This window comes from Hypanus sabinus, chromosome 8 (genome assembly GCF_030144855.1).
Source record: "Hypanus sabinus isolate sHypSab1 chromosome 8, sHypSab1.hap1, whole genome shotgun sequence".
NCBI lineage: Eukaryota > Metazoa > Chordata > Chondrichthyes > Myliobatiformes > Dasyatidae > Hypanus > Hypanus sabinus.
Genome location: NC_082713.1, coordinates 112,148,318 through 112,175,399, shown reverse-complemented (window position 1 = coordinate 112,175,399; position 27,082 = coordinate 112,148,318). Strand labels below are relative to the sequence as shown.

General features: G+C 39.9%; 2 protein-coding genes across 4 annotated transcripts in view; one reads left to right on the top strand and one right to left on the bottom strand.

Moving 5' to 3' along the window:
- The window catches only part of ttc41 (tetratricopeptide repeat domain 41), a 77,206-nt gene extending 63,863 nt beyond the window's left edge, over positions 1 to 13,343 (bottom strand). For all 3 annotated transcript variants that reach the window (XM_059977625.1, XM_059977623.1, XM_059977624.1), the window contains exons 1-2: positions 13,200 to 13,343; positions 12,211 to 12,484 (exon numbers count right to left, since the gene is read on the bottom strand). The gene's annotated coding sequence lies outside the window, so the exon portion shown is untranslated. The remainder of the gene's footprint in view (positions 1 to 12,210; positions 12,485 to 13,199) is intronic.
- Positions 13,344 to 13,636: 293 nt separating this feature from the next.
- Positions 13,637 to 26,083, top strand: hsp90b1 (heat shock protein 90, beta (grp94), member 1). The gene is made up of 18 exons (XM_059977605.1): positions 13,637 to 13,792; positions 14,772 to 14,859; positions 15,603 to 15,744; positions 17,000 to 17,116; positions 18,169 to 18,500; positions 18,729 to 18,840; positions 18,917 to 19,039; positions 19,727 to 19,843; positions 20,678 to 20,815; positions 21,508 to 21,585; positions 23,141 to 23,206; positions 23,502 to 23,771; positions 24,019 to 24,264; positions 24,528 to 24,664; positions 24,888 to 24,966; positions 25,255 to 25,410; positions 25,609 to 25,716; positions 25,804 to 26,083. Exons 1-18 carry the CDS (start codon positions 13,741 to 13,743, stop codon positions 25,831 to 25,833), a joined length of 2,391 nt encoding a protein of 796 aa, XP_059833588.1. The 5' UTR covers positions 13,637 to 13,740; the 3' UTR covers positions 25,834 to 26,083.
- The last annotated feature ends 999 nt before the right edge of the window (positions 26,084 to 27,082 follow it).

Here is a 27,082-nt window from a genome sequence, read left to right as displayed (position 1 = left end):
AATAATGTACAATATAAAGGATAAATAGTAGACCCTCACATTAGCATCAGGAGGATAAGATATATAATAAAAAAGTTATGGAAACAATTAATTTACGAAGATAAATTGGGCAGCACAGTGGTGCAGCAGTTAGCCAGTGATCACTGAGAAAGGTTCAACTCCCACCACAGCCTGTAAGGAGTATGTACATTCTTCCAGTGACTGTGTGGGTCTTCTCTGGGTGCTTGGGGTTCCTCCCGTATTCTCAAGATGTATGATTACGGTTCGTGAGTTGTGGGCATGCTTTGTAGGTGCTAGCAGTCCGGCAATACTTGCAGGTTGTCCAGCACAATCCTCGCTGCTTTGATTTAAACCATAAGATATAGGAGCAAAACTGGGCCTTTCGACCCATCAAGTCTGCTCCACCATTCCATCATGGCTGATTTATTATCTCTCTCAGCCCCATTCTCCTGCCTTCTCCCCTTAACCTTTGATGCCTTTACCTATCAAAGGTTGAGCCTATCAACCTCCACTTTAAATATACTCAATGACTCAGCATCCACAGCCGCTGGTGGCAATGAATTCCACAGATTCACCACCCTCTGGCCAAAGAAATTCCTCCTCATTTCTGTTCTAAAAGGACACCCTCCTATTCTGAGGCTGTGCGCTCTGGTCGTAGACTCCCCCACTACTGGAAACATCCTCTCCACATCCACTCTGTCTAAACCTTTCAATATTTGATAGGTTTCAATGAGATCCCTCCTCATTCTTCTAAACTCAAGCAAGTACAGACCCCGAGCCATAAAATGCTCCTCAAGTATGAACATTTCCATTCTTGGGATCATTCTTAAGAAGTCCCTCTGGACTGTCCCCCAGTGCTAGCACATATTTTCTTCGATAAGGGGCCCAAACTGCTCACAATACTCCAAATGCAGTCTAACCAATGCCACATGAAGCCTCAGCATTACATCATTGTTATTATATTCTCGTTCTCTCGATTATGAATGCTATCATTGCATTTGCCTTCTTTACCACTGACTCAACCTGCAAGTTAACCTTTAGGAAATCATGCTCAAGAACACCCAAGTCCTTTTGCACCTTTGATTTCTAAATTTGCTCCCCATTTAGAAAATATTCTACGCCTTTATTCCTTCTACCAAAGTGCGTGACCATACACTTCCCTACACTATATTTCTCTGCCACTTCTTTGTACATTCTCCTAATGTATCCAAGTCTTTCTGCAGACTTGCTACTTACTCAACACTACCTGTCCCTCAATCTATCTTCGTATTGCCTGCATTTTATATTTCGATCTTTTGATGTACACGTGAGAAATAAAACTAATCTTTCTCTTTAAGAACATAATACAAGGCATAAGGTACATGGTCCCTTGACCCTGTTCCACCATTCAAGAAAGCTTTCCATCTCATCTCTACTTTCTCTGCCTAGTTCCTAACATTCAGTAATCTATCAAATTCAGCCTTAGGTATACATCTCAGTTCTCTTGGGCAGTGACTTTTAAATCATCTGCTGAAAGGCAGACCCATGATACTGTGGTAGAAATTTTACAGTCAAGGAAAAATCCTTAGTCCTGCTTCTGCTTATTACCACAAATTATGGGAGCAACAGGCCTACAGCAGATGCTCTTCACACAACCTTGGACATCTGGACAGGACAGTTCCATACATCAGGATGCTCTTTATCAATTACAGCTCAGTATTTAGTATCATCCTCACCTCAAAACTAATCAGTAAACTCCAAGACCTGGGCCTCAATAGCCCCTTGTGCAATTGGATCCTGGATTTCCTCACTTGCAGACCCCAGTCAGTTCGGATTGACAAAAACATGTCCTCCATTAACACAGTTGCACTACAGGGCTGTGTGCTTAGCCCCTGCTCTATTTGCTTTACACCTATGACTGTGTGGCTAAGTACACCTCCAACACCATATTCAAGTTTGTTGTGATGAATCGGCATATGGAAGGGAGATTGAAAATTTGGCAGAGTGGTGTCATAACAACAACCTCTCACTCAATGTCAGCAAGACCAAGGAACTGATTGTAGACTTCAGGAGAGGGAAACCAGAGGTCCATGAGCCAGTGCTCATTGGAGGATCAGAGATGGAGAGGATCAGTAACTTTAAATACCTGGGTATCACTATTTCAGAGGACCTGTCCTGGACCCATCATATCAATGTAATTGCCAAGAAAGCACAACCGTGCCTCTACTTCCTTAGAAGTCTGCAAAGATTCAACATGACATCAAAAACTTTGACAAACTTCTATAGATGTTGTAGGGGAAAGTGTGCTGACTGGCTGCATTATGGCCTGGTATGGGAACACCAACCCCTTTGAATGGAAAATCCTACAAAAGGCAGAGGTATTGGCCCAGTACATCACAGGTAACGCCCTCCCAACCATTGAGCACACCTACATGAAACGCTGTTGTAGAAAAGCAGCATCCAAAGATCCTCATCACCTAGGTCATGCTCTTTTCTCACTGCTGCCACCAGGTAGAAGGTACAGGTGCTTCAGGACTTGCACTACCAGGTTCAAGAACAGTTACTACCCCTCAACCATTAGGCTCTTGAACAAAAGAGGATAGCTACACTCATCTATTGAGATGTTCCCACAACCAATGATGTCACTCAAAGGACTCTTTCTCTTGTTACAACAACACACACAAAGTGCTGGTGGAACACAGCAGGCCAGGCAGCATCTATACGGAGAAGCGCTGTCGACGTTTCGCACCGAGACCCTTCTGATAATAAATTTTACTCTGGCTTTGAATTAGAAAGTCACACTAACACTACTGGTGGATATAAAAATAAAATTAAGTTACTGAACTTTTATTTAGCTATCTAAATAATTTCTAATTAAGCAAATGTTTTAATAAGATTTAATTAGTTAAAAGAAAAGGCACCAAATATAAACCTTACAATAAATGTACTCCTAACTTGCCATCAAGAGAGATTAAACTGATGGTTCATCACCCAACATCAATTATTCCAAAGCAAAATGTAAGCTTGTCAACCTGAAATGTTTACTTTTTTTTTATTGCTCTAGAAGAGATTTTCCAGTTGCTGTAAATCCAAAATGCTGGAGGAACTCAGCAGGTCAGTTGACTTTTTTGGCTGAGACCCTTCATCAGGCCAGTCCTGATGTGTTGACAAGGTGTTGCACATGTGACTTCTTATCAAGATAAGAGCCCACCGTATTACAAGAAACATACTAGCATGCAAAAAATATTAGTTGGTATTAGGACCACTTCTTTTCAAGTTGTACAGTACTGTGCAAAAATCTTAGGCATCCTGGATTTTTTAGTACAAACTTTGTTTTAGTTGTTTATTTCTTTTTGTCTTCTGAATTAGTGTGTCTGTAGAGAAGACTTCCAAACATTAATTTTTCAAAAAACTTAATGTTATAAAGAATATTTGTTAAAGAAAGTAACATTTGAAGTAATAGACCACTTTTCAAATTAAAAACTTGATTACTTTGAAGGTATATAGCCCAATGCACAATTAAACAAAAATAACAACCAGGTGCTAATGATCAATGACATAATGAGTTGAATTAACTAAACTGATTAACTGAAACAAAAACCGGTGTAGAAGGAATCAAGCTGGGTGAAGGACAACCAAACTAAAAGGTGAGGGTGTGGCATATATTGACAGTTTAACCTTCAAATCATCACCATGGCAAGAGGGAGATTAGTAGCAAAACACAAGGTGGTCAACCTACATCAGCAAGGTCTCTCCCAAGTTCTTCTGAAGAAGCACAGAGACAGGGAAGATTTGCAGTGGAAATTGAGTGCAACTGACAACTCTTTGAAATCAGAAATCCAGCACTGCTATCAGCTTTGAGCTCACAAAAACCACTGGAACCCAAGAACACTGCTCTAAATTCTGGAGAAGTCTTGTCAGAAATGGTCTTCATGGAAGGATAGCTTCAAAAAGCCATTCCTTGAAGTGGAAACAAAGCCAAGAGACTCACCTATGCACAAAAACACAAGGACTGAGGTGTTGAACAATGGCAGCAAATGCTTTGGACTGAAAAATGAAGATTTGACATCTTGACAAGCAGTTTATCCATAGAAGAGCTGGAGGACATTACATGGATGAGTGCCTGTAGCTAACAATGAATCATAATGGAGATTCCCTACAGGTTTGGGGCTACATTTCTGCAAATGGAGTTAGCAATCTGGTCAGAATTAATGGAATCCTTAATGCTGAGAAGTACAAGCAGACTCTCATCCATCACACAATACCATCAGGGAGATATCTGATTGGCCCCAACTTCACTCTGTAGCAGGACAATAACCCCAAACAAAAGGCCAAGGTGATAAAGAAATCACTTCAGCGAAAAGAAGAACAAAGAGTTCTGCAACAGATGGTATGGCCTCTGTCGAACCTTGACTTTAACATCATCTGGCTGTCTGGGATTACCTGGTCAGACAGAAGCAAATAAGACAACTGTGGCAAGTTCTTTGAGATTCAAAGAAGAAATGACCACCTAATTTTTTTTCTCTCTCACTTGCATCTTCTGATATTTAGAAACTTTTCATTTCATTATTTTTGAAAGTATCATTGCTTAACAGTTTTATTTTATATCTGCCTGAGTTTTCCACAACACTGTACATTAATGATTTGGGTGATTGCATAAGATTGCATACAATATGATTGCTCCTTTCAACGGATGCTGCCCAACCTGCTGAGCTCATCCAGCTTGTTAGTGCTGAGGAAGCAGGAAGTCCGCAAAAGGAATTGAACAGATAAGAAATGGCAGATGGAATATAGTGTAGGGAAGTGTATGGTCATGCACTTTGGTGAATAAATGCATAGAGTGTTTTCTAAATGAGAGGGAAATTCAAAGGGACTTGGGAGTGCTTGGGCAGGATTCCCTAAGGGTAAACTTGCAGGTAGAGTCGCTGGTAAGGAAGGCAAATGCAACGTTAGCATTCATTTTGGGAGGACTAGAATAGCAAGGATCTAATGCTGAGGCTTTATATGGCATTGGTCAGACCTCACTTGGAGTATTGTGAGTTTATCTGTAGTTGCACAAAGGAGGTTCATGAGAATGATTCTCGATATGAAAGGGCTAATGTAGGAGGCACATTTGATGGTCTGGGTCTGTACTTGCTGGAGTTTAAAAGAATGAGGGAGAGCCTGTTGAAACCTATTGAATATTGAAAGGCTTAGATAGAGTGGATGTAGAGAGAAATCGGAGAGGATGCTTTCTATAGTGGTGGAGTCTAGGATCAGAGGGCACAGCATCAGAATAGGACATCTCTATAAAACAGAGAAGAGAAGGAATTTCTTTAGCTAGTTGGGTGGTGTATCTGTAGAATTCATTGCCACAGATGGCTGTGGGAGATCAAGTCATTGGATATAGTTCAAAGTAAATTATCAGAGTACATACATGTCACCACATACAATCCTGAGATTCCTTTTCCTGTGAGCACACTCAGAAAATTTTTAGAATAGTAACTGTAAACTGGATCACTGAAAAAGCAAGAGCATAGAGGACAAACTGTGCAAATGCAATTATAAATAAATAACAAAAGCATGAAATAACAAGATAAAGAGTCCTTTAAGTGATGTCATTGGTTGTAGGAACATCTCAGTAAATGAGTGTAGCTATCCTCTTTCATTCAAGAGCCTAATGGTTGAGGGGTAGTAACTGTTCTTGAACCTGGTAGTGCAAGTCCTGAGGCACCTGTACCTTCTACCTGGTGGCAGCAGTGAGAAAAGAGCATGACCTAGGTGATGAGGATCTTTGGATGCTGCTTTTCTACAACAGCGTTTCATGTAGGTGTGCTCAATGGTTGGGAGGGCTTTACCCGTGATGTACTGGGCCGAATCAACTATCTTTTGTAGGATTATCCATTCAGGCATTGGTGTTCCCATTCCAGGCCATAATGCAGCCAGTCAGTATATATCAATAGATGCTTGTCAAGGTTTTTTGATGTCATGCCGAATCTACACAGACTCCTGGGGCAGTAGAGCTGCTGATGTGCTTTTTTTTTGCAACTACCTTTATATGATGGGTCCAGGACACATTCTCTGAGATAGTGACACCCAGGAATTTAAAGTTACTGACCATCTCCATCTCTGATCCTCTGATTAGTACTGGGTCATGGACCTCTGGTTTCCCTCTCCTTAAGTCTGCGGTCAGTTCCTTGGTCTCGCTAACATTCAGTGAGGGGTTGTTATGACATCACTCAGCCAAATTCTCTATCTCCCTTCTATATGCTGATTCATCATCACCTTTGATTTGCCCCACAATGGTAGTGTCATCAGCAAACAAATATGGTGTTGTGGCTGTACTTAGCCACACAGTCATTGGTGTAAAGCAAGTAGAGCAGGGGGCTAAGCACATGCCCTGTGGCACACATGTACTGATGGAGATCATGCAGGAGAGGTTTTTGCCAATCCAAACTGTTTGGGGTCTGCAAGAGCTGAAATCCAGGGTCCAATTGCACAAGGGTTTACTGAGGCCCAGGTCTTAGAGTTTACTGATTTAGTTTTGAAGGGATGATGGTATTAAATGCTGACCTATAATCAATAAAGATCATCCTGATGTTTGCATCTTTGCTGTCTAAGTGTTCCAGAGTTGTAAGAGGAGCCAACAAGATGGCATCTGCTCTGGACCTGTTGCTCCAGTACTCTAATTGGAGCAGATCCTAGCTGCTACTCAGACAGGACTTGATATGTTTCAATAACAGCCTCTAAAAACACTTTATCACTGTGGATGTAAGTGCCAATGGATATTAGTCATTGAGGCAGGTTACCATGTACTTCTTGGGCACTGGTATGACTAAAGCCTGCTTGAAGCAGGTAGGTACCACACACTTCTGAGATGGGAGGTTGAAGATATCCAGGAACACGCCAGCACAGCTCTTCAGTAGTCAGCCAGGTACTCTGTCAGGACCGGATGCTTTCCTTGGATTACCCTCTTGAAGGCAGCCTGCATGTCATCTTCAGATACTAAGACCAAAGGATCATCAGGAGACGTGGGGGTATCCTCCATGTTCTGGTGGTCAAACCAAGCAGAGAAGGCATTGAGCTCATCTGGAAGTGAAGCTCTGCTGTGTCCCCATATTGCTTGATTTAACTTTGTAGGAGGTTATGGCATTCAAACTCTGCCACAGCTGTTAAGCATCCCTCGTGGATTCCAGTCTAATCCAGAATCTCCACCTGGCCTGTGAGTTGGCTTTCCAGAGGTCATAACTGCACCACTTGTAGCATTCTTGATCTCCAGACTTGAATGCGTCTGATCTGGCTCTCAGTAAATTCCAGATTTCATTGTTCATTCTGAATGGGGAAGTCTCTGAATGATTTTATGGGGACACAGCTGTTTTAATAAAGTCTGTAATGACCCTGGTGTGGTCATTCAGATCCTCAGATGAGTGCTTGAACACAGCCCAGTTCACAGACTCAAAGCAATCCTGTAATTGTTCCTCTGCCTGCCACGACAACCTCTTAGTTGTCTTAATCTCTGGAGCCCTGCTTTTTAGGCTCTGTCTGACTGCAGGTAGTAGGTGTACAACCAAATGGTCCAATTAGCCAAATTGCAGTCTTGGGAAGGAACGATAGGCATTCCTTACAACAGTGTAGCAGTGGTCTTGCAGGTTGAGAGCTCTGGTGCTACAGATAATGTACTGGTGATAATTAGGCAGGGTTTTCTTCAAATAGGCCTGGTTGAAGTCACCAACGATATGGGAGCAAAACATCAATGAAAGGTGATCCCTGGCAGATAACCTTAAAGCTGACCTAAGGGCACTTTTGAAAGTATGGCAGGTAGCAATGCCAAGTAGGAAACATCTACCTGTAAATCTCATTGAACCCCAATTCTGTTCTGCAACACTTAGTCCTATTTACTACCCTATGCCTGCATTTATTTAGAATAGTATTTTCCAGGACTAAGTTGGCTGGAAAAAGCAAGCTGTAACTCAGTATGTGAAAGAAAACTGGCCTCTTCACTTAATTTGTGAAGAGGGATGGATGGGTGGGATTGATTTGAGAACCAGCATCAGCTTGGTGGGCTGAATGGCTGCTGTCTATGATGTGAGACATATGATGATGGAGTTGAGGTAGAAAGTTAGCCAAAGTGTGATCATGTGATGCATACACCTACATATAATGCTTCTTTAATACAGTTAAACACTTGATGGTGCTTCACAAGAGTGACTATCAGAGTCAACCTATGGACTCACTTTCAAGGACTCTTCACCTCATGTTCTCAATATTTATTGCTTTATTTTGTATTTGTAGTTTGTTGTCTTTTGCACATTGGTTGTCCGTGGGCAGTTTTTCATTAATTCTATTGTTTTATTGTACTGGCTGTGAATGCCCTCACAAATGAATCTCAAGGTTATATATGGTGACCATGTATGTAATTTGATAAATTTACCTTGAACTTTGATTAGCTGAAGTATATTGTTGGTTTCTAAATTCACTGTTACAGTTGAAACACAAACCAACCAAATTCCATGCTGTCTCCCTGTCAGCACCTACACATGGCCTTGAGTGGAAATCCAACACTACAGTTAGGGAACAATGTTTAAAATTAAGGGGTTACCTATTTCAGATGGACGAGACAAAACATTTCCTCTCAGAGAGTCATGAGTTTTGAAAACTCAAAGGACTGTGGAAGCAGTCTGAATATTTTTAAGGATATATGCTTGATAAGCAAATGGGTGAAAAGGTGACTATAGGTAGACTGGGGAATATGGTGTTGAGGCATGATCCTATTGACTAGAAGTCTAAATTGCCTACTCCTTTTCCTAGTTAAAAGTTTGTATTCCTTGAAACAAAAATCTAAGATGACATACCATTGGCATGACAGAGGGAACATTGCATTTTAGAGTCCGAGGGTTGTACAGCACAGAAATAGGACCTTCAGCTCAACTCATTCATGCTGACCTGCACTACTCCCATTTACCTGCATTTGCCCTTTATCCCTACAAGTCTTTTCTATCAACGTACTGAGCCAAATGCTTTCTCCACATTGTAATTTGACCTGCCTCTTCAAGGATACAGTGATACATCAAGGATATAGATTAGTTGCAGATATGTGCAGAGAAATGGCAGATGGAGTTTAACTCTGATAAATGTGAGGTGTTGCACCTTGGTAGGGCAAATGCGAGGATACAGTACAGTGTTGAGGTAAGACCCAGTGTTGCTGAGCAGAGAGATCTTGGGATCCAAGTTCATAGCTCCATGAAACTGGCTATACCAATCAATAGGGTGGGTAAGAAGGTTCATAGAATACTTGCTGTTGAGGCATTGAGTTCAAGAAGAATTTAGAGGTTATGTTGCAACTTTATAGAGGTCTGATAAGGCTACTTCTGGAGAACTGCAAACACTGAGGAAGGATGCTGAGGCTTTGGAGAGGATGCAGAAGTAGATTACCAAGATACTGCCTGGTTTAGAGGGCATGTGCTATCATGAGAGGCTGGACAAACTTAGTTGTTTTCTTTAGAGTGGCAGAAGCTGAGGGGAGATCTAATAAAGGTTTATATGATTACGAGATACATAGAGTAGACGGAGAGTATCTCTTTTCCAGGATTTAAGTATCTAATACCAGAAGGCATGCACTGAAAGTGAGAGGGGTAGGTTCAAAGGGGATTTTTACTCAGAATGGTGGATGTCTGGAATGTGCCGCCTGGTATGGTGGTAGAGGTAAATGTATGAGAGGCCTTTAAGATATGTTTAGATAGGCACATGAACGTGAGGAAGATGGAGGAATATGGACACTGTGTAGACAGGAGGAATTAATGCTTGAGTGTTTTTAATTTACTTTTTACCTGGTTTAGCACAACATTGTCAGCTGAAGGACCTGTTCCTGTGCTGTACTATTCTACACTCAATGTTCTTTGTTTTTTGTAATTTATTTTTTTATTGAAGTTCATCATCAAATAAACATTTCCATAAGATGTATTCCAGACATTGTACATGTATATCATATATATCACAAATCTCCACAAAGTATTTATCTGAGGTACATACTTATAGAAAAGAGTGGAAAGAAAAAGCAAGCAAAAGGAAAGAACTATGTACAAGTAGGGAGTGATTTTTTTTTAAACAACAGATTCATTGATTTGTGAGAATAAAATCAGGCCTATGAGGCATCAGGTAGTTAAACCATTTTTCCCAGTATGAATCAAATTGTTCCAAATTGGATAAAATTCTCTTATGTTTGATTGGATTTAATAGCCCATTGACATTAAAGAAATTAATTTTACCTTGTCCTTAGCCATCTGTATTTATCCATCAATGTATTATTGAAATTAGAAAAAAACTTAATCGATCTACTCCCTGAACAAATAAGAAAGATGAAACCCAAATAGCAACAAAAATGGCAACAAATGTGTGATTCCAAGGCTGAGGTCTCTAGTAAATGACCCTGCGTTGAGCTAGAGGAAATGTCTAGCTGTGGGGGTCAACCCCTCCTACTTGTGAGTTGAGGGCCCCCATTGCAGTATTCATAAAAGTCGGTGAACAAATCCATTACACAGAAAAGATTTCCCTGTGTACTCCTATATCTACATGTACAGACACAAATATATATATACACACACACATTACACATATATTCGCATTTTGGTGGGAAAAAAGGAGTAAGCGAGTGAATAAAGAACAACCAAGTAATATAAAATCCACATTATAATAAGTATTTCTCGAGTTAGGAATATCACAGTGTACTTTTGCTTCCGTTTAACTTCTCAACATTTTTAAAGTTAGCCAAACCTTATGGCTCTTCTGAAGGGGGTGAGGACTGTCTTTGGGAAACTCCCGGTCTCTTCCTGATATATTTCTCTCTGTCTCCTCCCATCTCCTGCTTTCTCGATTCTTGCACTATTTCCCAAGCGGAGCGGGATAATACCTCAGTCAGGCTTTCCTTCGTTTTGGTCATGCTGACGGGCAACCCTCTGCCTTCATGTCTGTAGTTGCCTCTTCCACTGTCTGGTACAACTGTGTCCCGTTGTCATAAAACACTTGAAGTTTAGCAGGGTACGGAGTTTGAAATGTAATCTTTTTTTGCTTTAGTACTCGCTTTACTTCAGAGTATCCTTTGCATTTCTGCAGGACTGCGGAGGGGTAATCTTGGTCAAAATATATTAATTTATCGTCGAAAAACACTGTTCTTACCCCAGGCCCTTCGTAGAATCTCCACCTTGGTGCTGCACCGAAGGAATTTAATTATTATTGAGCGTGGCTTTCTATCCTGGGTAGGTTTTGGGACTAACACTCAGCGGGCTCTTTCAACTTCCAGCTCCATAGCCGGGGGGGAAGATCCAGCACGTCCCGCAGTAAATTTCCGACAAACTCCATCATAGACCTCCGCTCCTTTGGGAACACTGTAGATTCTGATATTTTTCCGCCATGATCTTCCCTCCAGGTCAAGCAGTTTACCTTCTTGGTGATGTAATATTTTTATTGTCTTACTCAGTATCTGTTCCACGTTTTGAACGCGATCTTCCACCTTCACAATTCGAGTCTCTGCCACCGCTATTTTTTTGATTGACGCTGGCGAGCTCTGACTTAATATCACGGAGCTGCTGCTTTATTTCTTTCTGGACCTCCATTATTTCTTTCAGGATTTCGAAGATATTCGCCGCTTTGTCTGAACGAGGCCCAGCAGCCGCCTCGCTAGCATGCAGTTGGGTCGGAGAGCCGCTCGCTGCACTCCTCTTGGATGCAGGCACAGCAGTGTCACTTTTTTTATTTCCATTCCTTTTCCCCATTCTTGTCCCTCTTTTCAGTTCAAATATTTTTCAAAAAATATTATATTTGATGGAATAACGGGGCTTAATACGCGTTTTTTCCGGAGGAGCTAGTGACTTAAGCTGCCATTCTCGACGATGACGTCACTGGAACCCCTACATTCAATGTTCTAATGTCTTCTGGCTGATGCACCATCAATAACTCACACTGAGACGTAAGGCGAGATATCGGCTTTTATTGACTGGAAGAAGGAACCAGGAGTGAGTGTCCATCATACTATGTCCTGGAGACTGAGGCCGAGCGTCAGGCCTCAGATCGCCTTTATACAGGGGCCTGTGGGAGGAGCCACAGGAGCAATCAGCAGGGGGCGTGTCCAGACAGGCACATAGTTCACCACACTGGCATCTCAATCCTGTGTGGGGAAAATATGCCCCTTGGTCTCTTTTTACTTTTTCCCCTCTCCTTAAACTCTCTTACCCTAGGAAAAAGACTGTAAACACTTACCTTATTTATGCATCTCGTGATTTTAAACAGTCACCTCTCAGCCTCCTGTTCTCCAAGAGAAAAAAAAATTCCAAACTATCCTTGTTACTCAAGCCCTCCAGTCCTGGTTACATCGTTGTGAATCTTTTCTGTACCGTTTCTAGCTTAATGACATATCAAAGACTTTACAACTCATGTTCTCAGTGTTAATTGTTTATACTTGCACAGTTTGTCTTTTGCTCATTTTTTGCTGGAGTATAGTTTTTCACTGATTTCCTTCTTTTCCTCTGAATGCCTGCAAGAAAATGAATTCCAAGGTAGTGTATGATGACATATATGTACTTTGATAACAGATATCTTCTTTGAACTATGTACTTCTTTCTGGGGAACCAGAATTGCACACAAGTCTGAATGATCTTTGGATGTGATATTAAACATTGGCCCTTGCTGCCCTCTTACATGAGTGAAAAAAATCACAAAAAGAAATCCTGATGTCTATCTAGTATCTCGGTCAATACTTATCTTTTCACCATAAACAAAGCAATTTATTAAGGGATTATCACAGGGATTATCACTGGAAGTGGTTTATTATTGCTACATGCACTGAGATACAGAGATAAACTTGTATTCTATTCCAACATATCAATTCACTACATAGTTCATCGAAGTAGAACAAACTAAAACAAAAAAATGCAGAATAAAGTGCAACAGTTACAGTCAAAGTGTAGTGCTGGTAGAAAATAAAAAGTGCGATCATAATGAGGTAGAGAGCTTACGCACCAATGTGTTGCCTAAGTAATTGTATAGGTATGGCATAAATTGGAAGGTGTTTTGAGACTTCGTACAGATAAATTGAATGCGAAAGGCACTTTATAATATTTCCTCACATATTTCTGCAGAATGTTTATTCTTAAGATTAAAATTCGATTTTATGTGACAAGAATCTTCCACATTCATATATCCTCTGAAAGCGTATAAACTTTGTTAAAGCGAATAAAGCCAAGACTCACCAGGACGTTGTGCTCTTGTCAAGGCGTCTGGCTTCCTCCGGGCGTGGTGTAGCTCCTGTTTCCATCGCAACCGTTTCCTGGACTCGTTACCAAGGTAAACGGCTGGAGACCCCAGTCAGACAACCCCGGAAGGATATATAAGAAAAAAATTGATTTTTTTTCTATGGAACAAAATATTGCATGATCACGACAAGTAACATCATAAAAAATACCGAGTTCAGAAAGAAGCAATTTTTAAAAAACTTTGAACCGCTTGCGCTGGAGCCGCCCCTCCGCCAATTGGAGCGAGCCACGCTCTCGACGTAGGAGATGGTACATGGAAGGCGGTGATTGGTCAGACTGTTTTCGCTCTGGAGTCTGACTGGCGGGCTGCTTTTTGCGTGGTCCGCTGTGGTTGGCTCGCCTGCGCGGCCTGGTGGCCCCGCCCCTCTCTCGCCGAAGTGGTCTTATTGAAGGCTCGGAGGGAGGCGGCGGCGGCATCGTGTGTGCGGTCGGTCGGTCAGTGGGGGTGAATCTAGAGCCAGGCGCTCCGTTCCGAATAATGATGAAGCAGGCCTGGTTTCTGGCGGTGCTCTGCGCGCTCTTGGCCTTCGGTGAGTTGCACGTCGACGGCGGCGGGATTCTGGAACCTTCTCAGCTCCGAGGGTCGGGTTCCGGCTTCTTTCTTCCAGCACCCACCACCTCCCACGACCGCGTCTGCGGGCGAAACGGGGCCGCGGCGTGTGCGTGGGAGATGTTGTGAAGGGAACCTCGTGGTTCGGGGGTGATCCCAAACTTTACTTCCATCTTCCCCCATAACCCCGTCTCATCCCGCGCCCTTCATCGCCTACCGCCCGAAGGCAGGTTCTCCAGACCTGTTGTCCATTCTCGACGCAAGTTAGCGTCTTCCTCTCCCCAAAATAAAATCTCTGTCCCTCGCGCGTTGCTGACAGAGTAATGGTGTTGCCCTCGGAAACCATCCTTTTCAGAATTTATTGTGTTTCCCCCAAAAAAACAAATCCTTTGTGCCCACCATCCACTTCAGACATAATCCCCCCTCACCACACCCAGCCCTGCTTTTAGCTGAGAAACGAAAAAGAGCTACAATTGTTGGGGAAACTGGACTGACAACAGTGCTGGAGGTATTCCGTGGACCGTGTGAATCTGTGGTGAAATGTCCTTCTGTCCCCTAGGTTGAGTTGATAGTGTGCGTGTTGGTCATTGACCTAAGATATTAACTATTTGGGTCTCCTGGTCTATTCCCCTTTTGCTTCTGCACAAAATCTCACCATACTTGTCTGTTCTTCACACTCCTTGGCGCAAGTTAACGCACGGTTTTTCTTCCTTGAGTTGTTCTTCTCTATTCCAACACTGCATTCTTAATATAAGCAGGTATTCAATTAATTTCTTTGCTGCTAAGTACTACAAATACATGTAATTCCTGTCGAGAAGCTCCCATAGTAGGAGTGCCCCTAATTGTGATTAAAGCCTCTTGTGCTTCTCAGAAGACCAGAGCTCGGGGACCGTGATTGAGTGGTGTTCATTATTGCTGTGTTTTACTCGCTTTCACACTGGACACGTGCGCTTTTTCAGCTTTTGTTCGGGCGCAAGATGAAACCGTGGAGGAGGATCTTGGGAAAAGCAGGGATGGCTCAAGAACTGACGATGAAGTTGTTAAGAGGTACGGGTTTTTCTTCTGTCTGGTGGAGCAATTTCAGATCCCACCCGTAACGTGTTGCATCCAGCTATCTGCCAATAACACTGCAGGATTGTTGTCTTGAGCCTTGCCGTCCCCAGGCTGGGGGTCAATGTGCGGGATGAGGAGGAGTGTTCGGTGCTTTGCTGATCGGGGTGCCGTTTTATTTTGTGCATGGGGGTTCTTTCACTTTCTTTGCTTTTTGCGCTGTCTGAGAAGATGGATCACAGTTCTAATTCCATAGTTTGTGAGCTGCTTAAAGATTTTGTAACAAGCTGTTACGTTGAGTTTGCTCTCAAATGTTTTGCACAGTACCTTCTCCAGCATCTACTTGCCTCGTATTTTATCTTCTGGCATGTAATTTCATCCATCTAACATGTATGCCTGTGCTACGTTTGAGAAATTAACTGTTTAATTGTTACGGTTTAGGTTGACCTTTTAGAGAATTGATCTCAAACTATAACCTTGACTTAGAATGTACCAGCATATGTGATATACTTGTACAGTATCTTGGTTTCAATCAACTTACTCCAAGCTGTTTGGTGTCAGTTGAATGGAGTAAATCCTAGATATAAATGATGGAATTGTAAATTACAACTGTTTGGCTTGCTTAACAATCAGAAGCTTTCTGCACCACCTCAAGAAACTTTGGTCTTAAACTATGGTCTTAAATAACATCTTAAACTATGGTCTCGAAGTGCATAAGAACTACTGAATTTTTTTCTTAGGGAGGAAGAGTCTATCCAGCTAGATGGTTTGAATCCTGCTCAAGTTAAAGAAATAAGGGAAAAGGCTGAAAAATTTATGTTTCAAGCAGAAGTTAACAGAATGATGAAGTTGATCATTAATTCACTTTATAAAAACAAAGAGGTGAGTTTGGAGCATTCATCATCATTATGTCATATTGTATGATGCAAGTGATCATAGTCTTTGACCATGGTTGTTCTCAGTAAACTTTTCTGCAGAAGTGGTTTGCCAATGCTTTCTGGGCGGTACCCTTACAGGACAAGTGACCCCAGCTGTTGTTAATACTCGGCCTGGTATCAGTGGTTGCATAATCAGGAGTTTGGGTGGATTGGGGAGAGACTAAGCAGGTGCTACATCTTGTCCAAGGGTGTCCTGTAAGCTAGTGGAGGCTAATAGTTTCTGAATATTTGCAAATATCACTAATTGGCATTTGTTCTTGTGATAAATAATTTTTGCATGTACCTGCTTTTACATGTGGCCCAGCAATTTGTTTAGTTGAGACTTTGATTTGTCTCTACTCTGTAGAAATGACCCCATTTTTGAATATGGGTCTCGTCAAACCACTATTTTTCATTCTTGTCTTTAAGCTGATGCAGTAAATATCAATCAAATGTTTTGTCTTGAATAGTGCTGCGGCAGCGTTTATCCATACAATTCAAAAGTTCACTGCTGATTGTTGCATTGTGGGTGGTGGGAAGTATTTTCAGTGTCAAAAAGGCAAGTCTCTGGCCTGTTCTTGTGGTTGGCTGACGGTGACAGTGAACATCCTCACTTCCAGCCTCTTGAAAGGCAGGTGATTCCCCAGCTGTCCACTTTGAAACTAATAGGGGTTTGGTGATAGTGCCATTGAGGTTAATCTTATTGGTGATTATTATTATTTGGCACATGTTGTGTACTATTGCAGTGGTCCCCAACCATTGGGCCAGTGGTTGGGGACCACTGTACTATTGTGATCCATACCTGCATGTTGTCATGTCTTAACTACAGGCAGGAATCCATGAATACACTGAATTGTGTATGGAAATGATAGCAAATGTCCTCAATTCCAACCCCAGGAAACAACCGGTCATTTAGTAACAGTAACAGATGGTTCTCTGAGCAGTGCAAGTTAGGGCAAACCAAGTGATGCCCTAGGGCTGAAATGATTCATTTCTGCTCTTTGTGAATGCTAACGATTGCTTCTTTGGTTCTTAGCAAAAGGGAAAAATTGTTTTGAAATGACTGAGATTTTGTTGTGCTTTTCTGTGGATATTAATATTCTGAACAAGCAAGTATTGTAACAATCCTTTCTGACTGGAAGGTGCTGGGATATAGTTTCAATTCATATGAGCATTCAATTGTATGTTTGCAGAATATTAATGATTGTAATTATTACTAGATATTTCTGCGTGAACTGATCTCTAATGCTTCTGATGCACTGGACAAGATCCGATTGCTATCACTAACAAATGAAACAGCACTGCATGCCACAGAAGAAATGACGATCAAGATAAAGGTTTGATTTCATTAACTTTGCTCTAGTCCACCCCATCACAACAGTGTTTTCTCCTTGTGAACTGTTTGTAACCCAGAAGTCAAGTCAGAAGTGCAGCCAGTTACTGAGTACTCTTATGGTAAAGGATGCCTGCAATCACCAAATCCATTCTGCCAATCTTGCAGATGCTTGGTTGTATGTAATGCTGTACACGAGTCAGGATTTCATAATTTGGAGAGGTCCTCTATAATCAATTTCACAATTGAAGACCTTTAGATAATGCTCTAATTGTCATATAATTGAGCAGATTGGGTATTTTTAGATTGGATAAGGATCAAGTGTATCTTAATTTGCTGTTCTCCTGCCAGATCAGGCAGGAGAACAAATTCTGCTTCCTGTGAATGATATTATCTGGAGTTTGTAGTGAGTTTCTGCTTTTCAGAGGATTTATTGAGTATATTGAACAATGCCTCTAAGCTTATTCCACCATTCAGTGGTCATTAACTGATGTGCCCAGGCCTTGCTTCATGTGTGTATAGTAGATAAAATTCCTAGAGCTTTGTTTTGTAAGTATAAATTATCCCTGGTGACCTGGCCATAATTATTCCTTGAACAGCATTTCTGTTTCCATCAGAAACAAGATGGTGGAGCAGCCCCTAACAGACCTGCAATCCAGGTTCAACATTGAGCTGTGTGGAGTGAGTTTGTTCTCCTATTACCTCAGGATGGTTTGGCTTGTGAGTCAATTAGTCCCTCTAAACTGGATCTGAGCAAATGATAAACTGGAGTTGTGGGGAAAATAAAGATTAGTGTAAATGAGTACTTGATGGTCAATGTAGTTTCAGTAAGCCAAAAGAGCAACCAGATGAAAGTGAGAGTTTGTACAGATTACTACTTCCTTGTGTACATGTACTTCAAAAACCCTTGGGCTGTTCTAAAAATGACATGAAAGGTGTATTCTTGGTATACCTTAGATGATATGAAAGGTATAATCATCCATATTCTTGGAGTTTATGTACAAAAAATTGTGTGTTTGAATAAAGAGCTAAGAACATTGCACTTTGTTTTCTTAGGCTGACAAAGAGAAGAACATGCTTCATGTCACAGATACCGGTATTGGCATGACTAAAGAGGAGTTGATTAAAAACCTTGGCACAATTGCAAAGTCTGGAACAAGTGAATTCTTAAATAAGCTCACAGAGATGCAAAATGAGGACCAGTCCACCTCAGAGTTAATTGGTCAGTTTGGTGTTGGATTCTACTCTGCTTTCTTAGTGGCAGATAAGGTGATTGTTACATCCAAGCACAACAATGGTACACAGCATATCTGGGAATCTGACTCCAATGAGTTTTCTGTAATAGAGGATCCTCGAGGAAACACACTGGGACGAGGTACAACTATCACGTAAGTGAAATACTAGTTCTTTGCAATTTTTACTGAAATTGACTTTGGTGCATGGAAATTTCCCTGATGGTACCAGTTGGGAGGGATTTCAATATTTTAAGGGGGGTGTGGTTAATAGTTTGATTTGCCAAAATAGTTATTTGGTTCTGGCTTCTTTTTGCTTTAAAGAGCTCATTCTTTTTCCCTAAGTGCAATAATCTAATCTTTAAATGTACTTGTTCATTGTAGCTTAGTTTTGAAGGAGGAAGCATCTGACTACCTTGAACTGGAAACAATCAAAAATCTAGTGAAGAAGTACTCCCAGTTCATCAACTTTCCTATCTATATCTGGAGCAGCAAGGTAATTCTGAGTTGCTAAATTGGATTAACATTGATAAACTTAAATGATGTCTATTAACAGAAAATTTACATTATAGACAGAAACTGTCGAGGAACCAATAGATGAGGAGGAAGCAAAGGAGAAGGACGAAAAGGAAAAAGATAGTGATGATGAGGCAGCAGTTGAAGAGGAAACTGAAGAAAAAGAGAAAACAAAGAAGGTATGAAGCTTGTGTTAAAGAATTGATCGTGGTGAACTCTTAAATTGGCATCCAGTTTTGAAATATGATTTAACATCTGGATCACTTGTTAGCTTAATCTCATCAGCAACTAATGTGAATGGATCTAGGTTTGAGAATGCAGCAGGGGAGTGGTGCCAGAGTATGGACTGTGGGCTGCTGTGCAACTTAGGCTGGCATTGGAGTGTAAAGTACCAAGGGTCAGGGACATGATAGTCTGGAAAATTTACTAGTCCCAAGAGTGCTGGATTTTTTTACTAGTATTCAGATCGTTGGCTGAGGTTAGTTTTCCCATCAAATGTAGACAGCTCTAAATTTGGTGAAATACTGCAGTAGTCACAAATGTTCTAGAGAATCAAAATGAGTGGAAATCATTCCTATTTAGAATTTGCATATTACCCCAATATGTCTGTGAAGTTCTTCCCAAAATTTCTGATTTATTGCAGTACAGTGTAAGCTTCCAAAGTGGAAGCTTGTGGATTAGTTATATCCTTGAGTACAAACAGCGATCTTAATATAGTTTGATACTGGACCATCTTCAGCCAATTCTGACAGTATTGCTTATTTTCTAAAGGTTTGTGGAATCATGGGCCAGCAAAAGCAAGATGGCAGATGTGCAAGACAGGCTGTTTAGGCTTTCTATGTTACCACAATTCCTATTTCTTGCAGGTTGAGAAGACTGTCTGGGATTGGGAGCTGATGAATGACATTAAACCAATCTGGCAAAGACCAACCAAAGAAATAAAAGAAGATGAGTACACAGCTTTCTATAAGACCTTTTCTAAGGTAACATTTTATTTCTGAAAATCTTTTGCTTAAAATTAAACATTGTAAGCTCACATTACTTCAGACTGGTGTTCTTGGAAAAAAAATCATAGCTTGTGCAGTACTTCAATTTGATTGTTTCAAAACACTTTAGTAATGTTACTATGCATTACTGGTTTGGAGTAGATGCTCATATTTAGCCAGAAGTAAGTTTTAATGTGAACGTTAAATGAAATAACTTGGAGAATAGCTACAGCATTTGATGTTGTGCCTTTGCCTTCATTGTTTTAAATGTTACAACATAAAGCACAACTGTGTGTTAAGGAGTTGAAGACATTTGAGGAGGCAAGTTCCTATAATCAATAATGGAAACACTTAACAGGCCATAGCATCTGCAGAGTGGGAAGTATATTTGCCTTAATTGGAAGTTAAACTTGCAGAGAGCAAAATGGCAGATTAATGGAGTAAAGATCAGATGAGTGCTAGTTAGAAATGTAATTAGCTGTCAAAGGTGCGGACAGAAGCTCATGAAGGAATAAAATTGTATACAACATTGAATAACTGATTCTTTTCACCATTTCATTAAGTTTTTGGAACAAGGACGACATTCAGTACAAGTAAATTTATTATCAAAATACGTGTTGCCATACAGTCCTGAAGTATATTTTCTTGCAAATGTTGCAATGTGAAATACCTAGTTGATGCTGACCCTGGTATTATTTTGAATTCATTTGTGGGTGCTCCTAAAAATCATCACTTTCATTGTGTGCATAAATCTAATGCAGCAAATGGAGAACTCCCCATCACATCATAATACATTTAACTTGTCCTTGATGAAAGGTTTCTTTTCCCTAGGACACAGATGAACCAATTGCTCATATCCATTTTACTGCTGAAGGAGAAGTAACATTCAAATCAATACTGTTTGTGCCCAAAACTGCGCCCCGTGGTTTGTTTGATGAATATGGATCCAAAAAATCTGATTACATTAAGGTATGTTGAATTATCAAAAGAAAATTGATTCTTTAGAGATTACTGTCACACTGGCCAGAACTGCTACCAATACTAACTAGTTTTTTTTTAAAGATTTTGCATCAGTGTGTACTTGGACACTGGAACACGAACCCCAACATCAGAACCAGTGGGGTTCTGCATTCTTACTGAAATATCTGACGTAATTGATTTGGCGAACACTGCTGATTTGTTTCCATTTTCTTTCAGAAAGAAAACATATTACAATCCTACCTGCTTCTCTTCTGGTGTGAACTTTTGTGTAATTGGAGCACTAATCAAATCTCTTTCATTTACAAACATTATGCAGCTTAAAAATCAGGGGCTACTACAGCAGTGAAACAATGTCTAAGGGTGCTTTCAAGTGCCAATTTAAAGCACATTGCATTGATTTAAAGCATAAGAACAACCATGCACTAAAGCCATTCAACAAAATGATGTTGATTCTTTCTTGACTTAAAATTTTTTTCCCTAAGCTTTGAATTCGTAGACATTTTATATCTTTCCTGTATGCTTGATAGAGTTAGAGTTCTAACTCTGCAGGAATCTCTTGTGTTTAGTTGGTGTTCTAAAACTGGAGATGTGTAGTTCTGGTGTTTTTTGTTCTAGTAATAGCTTTCAATAATTACAGTCAACATCATGGCCATCATTAATCAAATTTCCTGTTGTTGCAGCTCTTTGTTCGTAGAGTGTTTATCACAGATGACTTCCATGATATGATGCCAAAGTATTTGAATTTCATCAAGGGGGTGGTAAGTATTCATAAGTGGTGTATTTGCCCATGGTCATAGACAAAAAACTAATTTCCAGAATCTAACTGGGTTGTATTGATCTTGATATGATACACAAAATTAGATCTTTAGGTGCAGTGGATTTCAGTTAATTAGGGCAGCTGCTTAATCAGGGACAACTCTTAAAGAACTAAGGCTAATCAAGAAAATAACTGGGATTCCCTTCAACAACACCCTAAAGCAGCGCAAGTGTTGCAAATAAATGGTTTCTAACTAGCATCAGTTGTATGAACTTTTGTCGCCATTAGGCTCTACACCATGGTCGGTGAACATTTTTTTTAAAATACGGCTGTAGTATCAGTAGAGTGAGTATTTTGTCTTCAAAAAGCAAAGGTTTTTATCACTGATAGTTGTCAAGAAATTAGAACTGTTTTAGCATTGTTTTGCTCACTGCGGCTTCCAGCATTCAGGCTTGGAGATGCCAGAAATGGTGGGAGTAAAAATTAAGCTACAAAGAATTTTGATGGTGTCCATAATAATCATCTTGAATGTTACAATGAAAATGAAGATCTGGGGGATGCAATCATTGGAAACATTGTATGAAAGCAATCCATTATCTGCACTAGGTGTCTGACTGTAAACAAACAAAATCAGTGCTATCAAAAGAACATTGTGCCTTGTTGGTTGTCCATTGCAACTATCAATGATAGTGAAACCTGTGCAAAAGTTTTTAAAGTGGAAAATCTTGTACTGGGACAGTTCCATTCTCAACCTCAGAAGTCCTGGTTCAGTGGAATGAGTAGTCAACACAAACTGGGACCTTCATTGGTTGCAATGGATAACTGAATTCTGTGCCTTACCATGCTCCTCACTCTCCACAAAGCATTGCAGAACCACTGCCTTGGCCGTTCGATCTCACTGTTGATTTCATCTACCCAGTCTGCTGAGGCTAGCTTCACCTGCTTGGACAAACATGTCCCTATTTCCCTATTGTCTGGCTACCCTCACCTGGTTTAGCCTGCCTGTCAAAGCAGTGTATTGGGACGTGGCTGCTGTTGCATACAACCAGCTACTTAAAGCCCCAACTGAGAGCTAAATGGTGGGGACCGAAGGTGAATGAGCTGTTCCCAATGGATACAAGGACATGGTCAATGGATAAAAAAGGTGCTACCCCTTCTGGACCCCACCCCCATACATGGATGAATTCCTTTGATAACTAACTATTAGGAACTAATAGTTTTATAGTACTGGGTGGCATTGAGTGTTCTATTCTAGTTTGTTCATATTTCATTTAAATACTCATTAAGTGGTTTGATTCCATCTTTTAACTATTTCCATGTAACTGGTTAATTGAGGCAGCTGCTTAACTGAGACTAAACGTACTGGTCTTGGTGAGTCCTAATTAACCAGAATCCACTGTGTTTGTAACATACATTAAGATTTGGTCTTGAAATTTGCACACCAACAGAACTGGCAATTGTAGTGATGTTTGAATAGGCCCTTCTAAACTTGAGCTTTCGATGTGGCAGTTTGACAGTTCAGCAGCTCCTGCATTTAACATTTTTATTTTCACCAGGTGGACTCTGATGACCTGCCTTTGAATGTCTCCCGTGAAACTCTGCAACAGCATAAATTGCTGAAGGTATCTACTGCATAAGTTTAATGTTGAGTATCTAAAGACAGCAGTATGATGTAGCAAACAAGTTAAATTAACACAGGTGGAAGTGTTTTTTAAAAAATGCCTCATAGTTAATCTGTAGGTTAATTTTACATCTGGTAGCTGTAGTGCTTTGGCTCTATCCTAAGATTTTAGATCAATGTGTACAGATTGTTTCAATAGTATTTTGCTTTTTTTTTTAGAAAACCAAAATTGCATTCAATAGTTGCTTTCATTCTGTTGCTGAACTGGACTGACTTTTTTTTCTAATCTAAAATAGGTTATTAGAAAGAAACTAGTGCGTAAAACCCTAGATATGATCAAGAAGATTGCAGAAGAAAAATATGAAGAAATATTCTGGAAGGAGTTTGGAACCAACATCAAGTTGGGTGTAATCGAGGATCACTCTAATAGAACCCGTTTGGCTAAGTTGCTACGGTTCCAGTCTTCTCACCATGAGTCCAAACAGACTAGCTTAGAGCAGTACCTGGAAAGAATGAAAGAGAAACAAGACAAAATCTACTTCATGGCTGGAGCAAGCAGGAAAGAGGTAATAGTAGATACCATTGTAATAATTAGCATGTCTATTTGCAAAAATAAATTTTTCGATCAATGTTTTGAGCCAAGACCCTTCATCAGAATCTCAGCCTGAAAGTTGAGTTTATTTTTTATAGTTGTTGCCTAATCTGTTGAGTTCTGTGTGTTACCTGGGATTTTCAGTATATACAGAATCTCTTGTACATTGGAGTACTAAAACTTTGCTTAATTTATCAAACTACATCACATCCTTTTTGTAGGTTGAATCTTCCCCCTTTGTTGAAAGATTGTTGAAGAAGGGATACGAGGTTCTGTACCTTACAGAACCTGTAGATGAATACTGTATCCAAGCTCTGCCTGAATTTGACGGAAAGAGATTCCAGAATGTTGCCAAAGAAGGGTTGAAATTTGATGAAAGTGAAAAAGCAAAAGAAAAGCATGAAGCATTGGAGAAAGAGTATGAGCCACTCTTGACCTGGCTGAAAGACAAAGCTCTGAAAGATAAGGTATACAATATATAACATTCATTTCTATTTGCTATTTGCTTCTGAAGTCAAAGAGCAAATGGTCAGGAAAAACCTCATAGTAACTTCACTGAGTGTTGCTGTAAGGAGCTTCCACGTGTCTTCTAGTTCTTGATTAAAGTTTTATTGATGTATAATTGCTTTTCCCAAAAGTTTTAGTGTTGCCATTTTTAATTGCTTTCAATGTTTAATACTGACAAAATTGTTTCTAAATAAACATTTTAATTTTATTTTATTCTTTCAAGATTGAAAAGGCTGTCCTGTCCCAGCGTCTCACTGATTCTCCTTGTGCTTTAGTGGCTAGTCAATATGGGTGGTCTGGTAATATGGAGAGAATCATGAAGGCCCAGGCCTACCAGACTGGAAAAGATATTTCCACAAAGTAAGTTGGATTTTAATAAACTTTAAATGGGTACAATTCATAACATGGAATGAGCTGTTTCCATAATCATGAAAAATATGTGAGTTTTGTGGTTCAAGGGTGAGCACTAATTTTGAGTACTCATTGTATGTTTGTGTTCCTTTAAAGCCAAAATGGGTAGTGGAGAAGAATAATTGGATTTGATTTTACTTGTAAACTTACCTACTGGTGTTTTAACTTGCAGCTACTATTCTGGCCAAAAGAAGACATTTGAAGTTAACCCAAGACATCCTTTGATTAAGGAAATGCTAAGACGAGTTAAGGCAAGTTTATTGAGAATTGTTAGTTGAGCAGGAGCTGTGGAGAATGTGCTCTGGCTCAGTTTTATGCTGTTGATTTTTGTAAAGTGAACTGTATAGAAATTATTTTTGTGATCTGTGAATTTCCTATAGCATTAATTGCCCATTGGCAGAAAACGCATAACAAATGGCCAAATAGTGAGCAAAATACTGTACTACAATGACATGAAATTTAAGTCAGCTAGTCTTAACTGAATTTAGAAAATTTACAAGTGAATTACCAACTAAAGTGAAATCTTTCTTTTTGTAAAGGAAAGTGAAGATGATAATACTGCTACAGATCTTGCTGTGGTGTTGCTCGAGACTGCCACACTACGTTCAGGATACCAATTACCAGATACTAAATCATATGGTGATAGAATTGAAAGAATGCTTCGTCTCAGCATGAACATTGATCTCAATGCTCAGGTGACTGCTTAGATTAATACATTGGTCCTATATCAGTTTTTCTAGCTTCCCCTAATTTAATTTTCAGCAACTAGTTATGGTGCCTTGGAGTTTATCACTTATGAATTGATAATTCTATGGTAATGGTGACTGACTCTTGATCTAAATTCAGTATCAAATTGAATTGCAACTTTGGAAACAATTTGTTTTCTTGTTTAGGTTGAAGAATATGAAGAAATTGTAGATGATGAACAAGATGAGGCAAAAGATGATGATGTGAAGGAAGAGGATGCAGAGGAAAGTGATGAAACAGAAGAACAGACTGAAGTAGGTCTTGTTCGTAATTAATTTAATGCTTTGAGTTTGTAATTTAAATTTTAAAAACTAATATTTTATCCTTTCCATCACTTCCAGGAATCCACAGATACAAAAGATGAATTATAAGGGATTAATACTATCGTCAATCTACATTGAATAGGGAGATGTATACTGCTGGGATGTGAAACCATTGAACAGAATGTTGAAGAACAAATGATTCATTCATCCCTATTAAAAGGTCTAGGAGGGCAAAGGAGTTTTGTATGTTATTTACATTCCTTGTGGAAGTGAAATGACTGTAAATTTGTAATATTTAAAATGACAATTTCTTGTGAAGTGTCATGTAAACCATAAATAAAACTTTTCCACAAACTCATACTTGTTTATGACTGCTTATTTAATTTCTTCAGAATCTCACTTGTGGCACAGCTCATTAGCATCGGTGAAGATTCACGTATGGGAGAGAATGTAGACAGCAGGCTAGGATATAGCTGATGTCTCGGAAGGGTTGTTTGAAGACCTTTTGAAAAGACCTATTAAATGGTTGGACCTTGGAGACCTAGTGTTCTAGGTAATACTAATGATTATGTAGCTTCAAATAATAGCTGTTTATTATGATACAGTTTGAGTACAAGAATGGAGTTTATTTGGGTCTGGACCTGAAGTATTTACTATTGGTCTCAAAAAAATATATACTTGCTTGCTCTAGAGTGATTGTAAAGCATATTTGCTTATAGCAAAGATTTACCACATCCAATTTTCCTCTTTGCAGATATATAGATTGGTCCTGAGCCTTTAGGTGTGGGAATGCAATACACAATTCCCAAAAGCTTCTAATATTCTTGGCAATAGGAAAACATTCTCTCTGCATTGACTTTACTGATTCAGTCTCAATGAAGCTATATATCATATAGCTTAGCTTAATGTATGTATTGCACTACTGTTACTGCAGAATAAATTTGACATGTCAATGATAATTAGCCTGATACCCTTTTTTAGTACAGTAAATGATCACGATTGGGCGATGTTTGCCTTCGAATCTAGTATATAACTTGATGCTAGGTGGTGTATTCTGCTTTTCGTATGACTAACACATCTTAGCCTTGCTGGACACTTCAGATAACACTCAAATTGCTGAGTGGCAAAAGTACAGATGAAGCTCAGTGATTTCATTGTGCATAGGGTCTTCTGGTGATTACCAGCTTTATTTTAGCTCAGTGAATAAGTAGTTAACATGATGCAGGGGTTCAACTCCTTTGAAGAAAGCTGGGTAATTTAAATTCAAGTAATTGATACAAACCTAGATTTTTTTTTAAATCACTGGTTTAAGTAGGTTATTGTAAAAGCCCTTTTTGTTTAATATTCCATTAAGTCT

What these genes read in the sequence shown, in the direction of transcription:
- hsp90b1 (XM_059977605.1), top strand. Translation starts at nt 13,741, where the DNA reads ATGATGAAGCAGGCCTGGTTTCTGGCGGTGCTCTGCGCGCTCTTGGCC. An exon ending in ACAAAGCTCTGAAAGATAAG is followed by an intron (nt 24,265 to 24,527) that starts GTATACAATATA and finishes TATTCTTTCAAG; the next exon opens with ATTGAAAAGGCTGTCCTGTC. An exon ending in ACATTGATCTCAATGCTCAG is followed by an intron (nt 25,411 to 25,608) that starts GTGACTGCTTAG and finishes TTTCTTGTTTAG; the next exon opens with GTTGAAGAATATGAAGAAAT.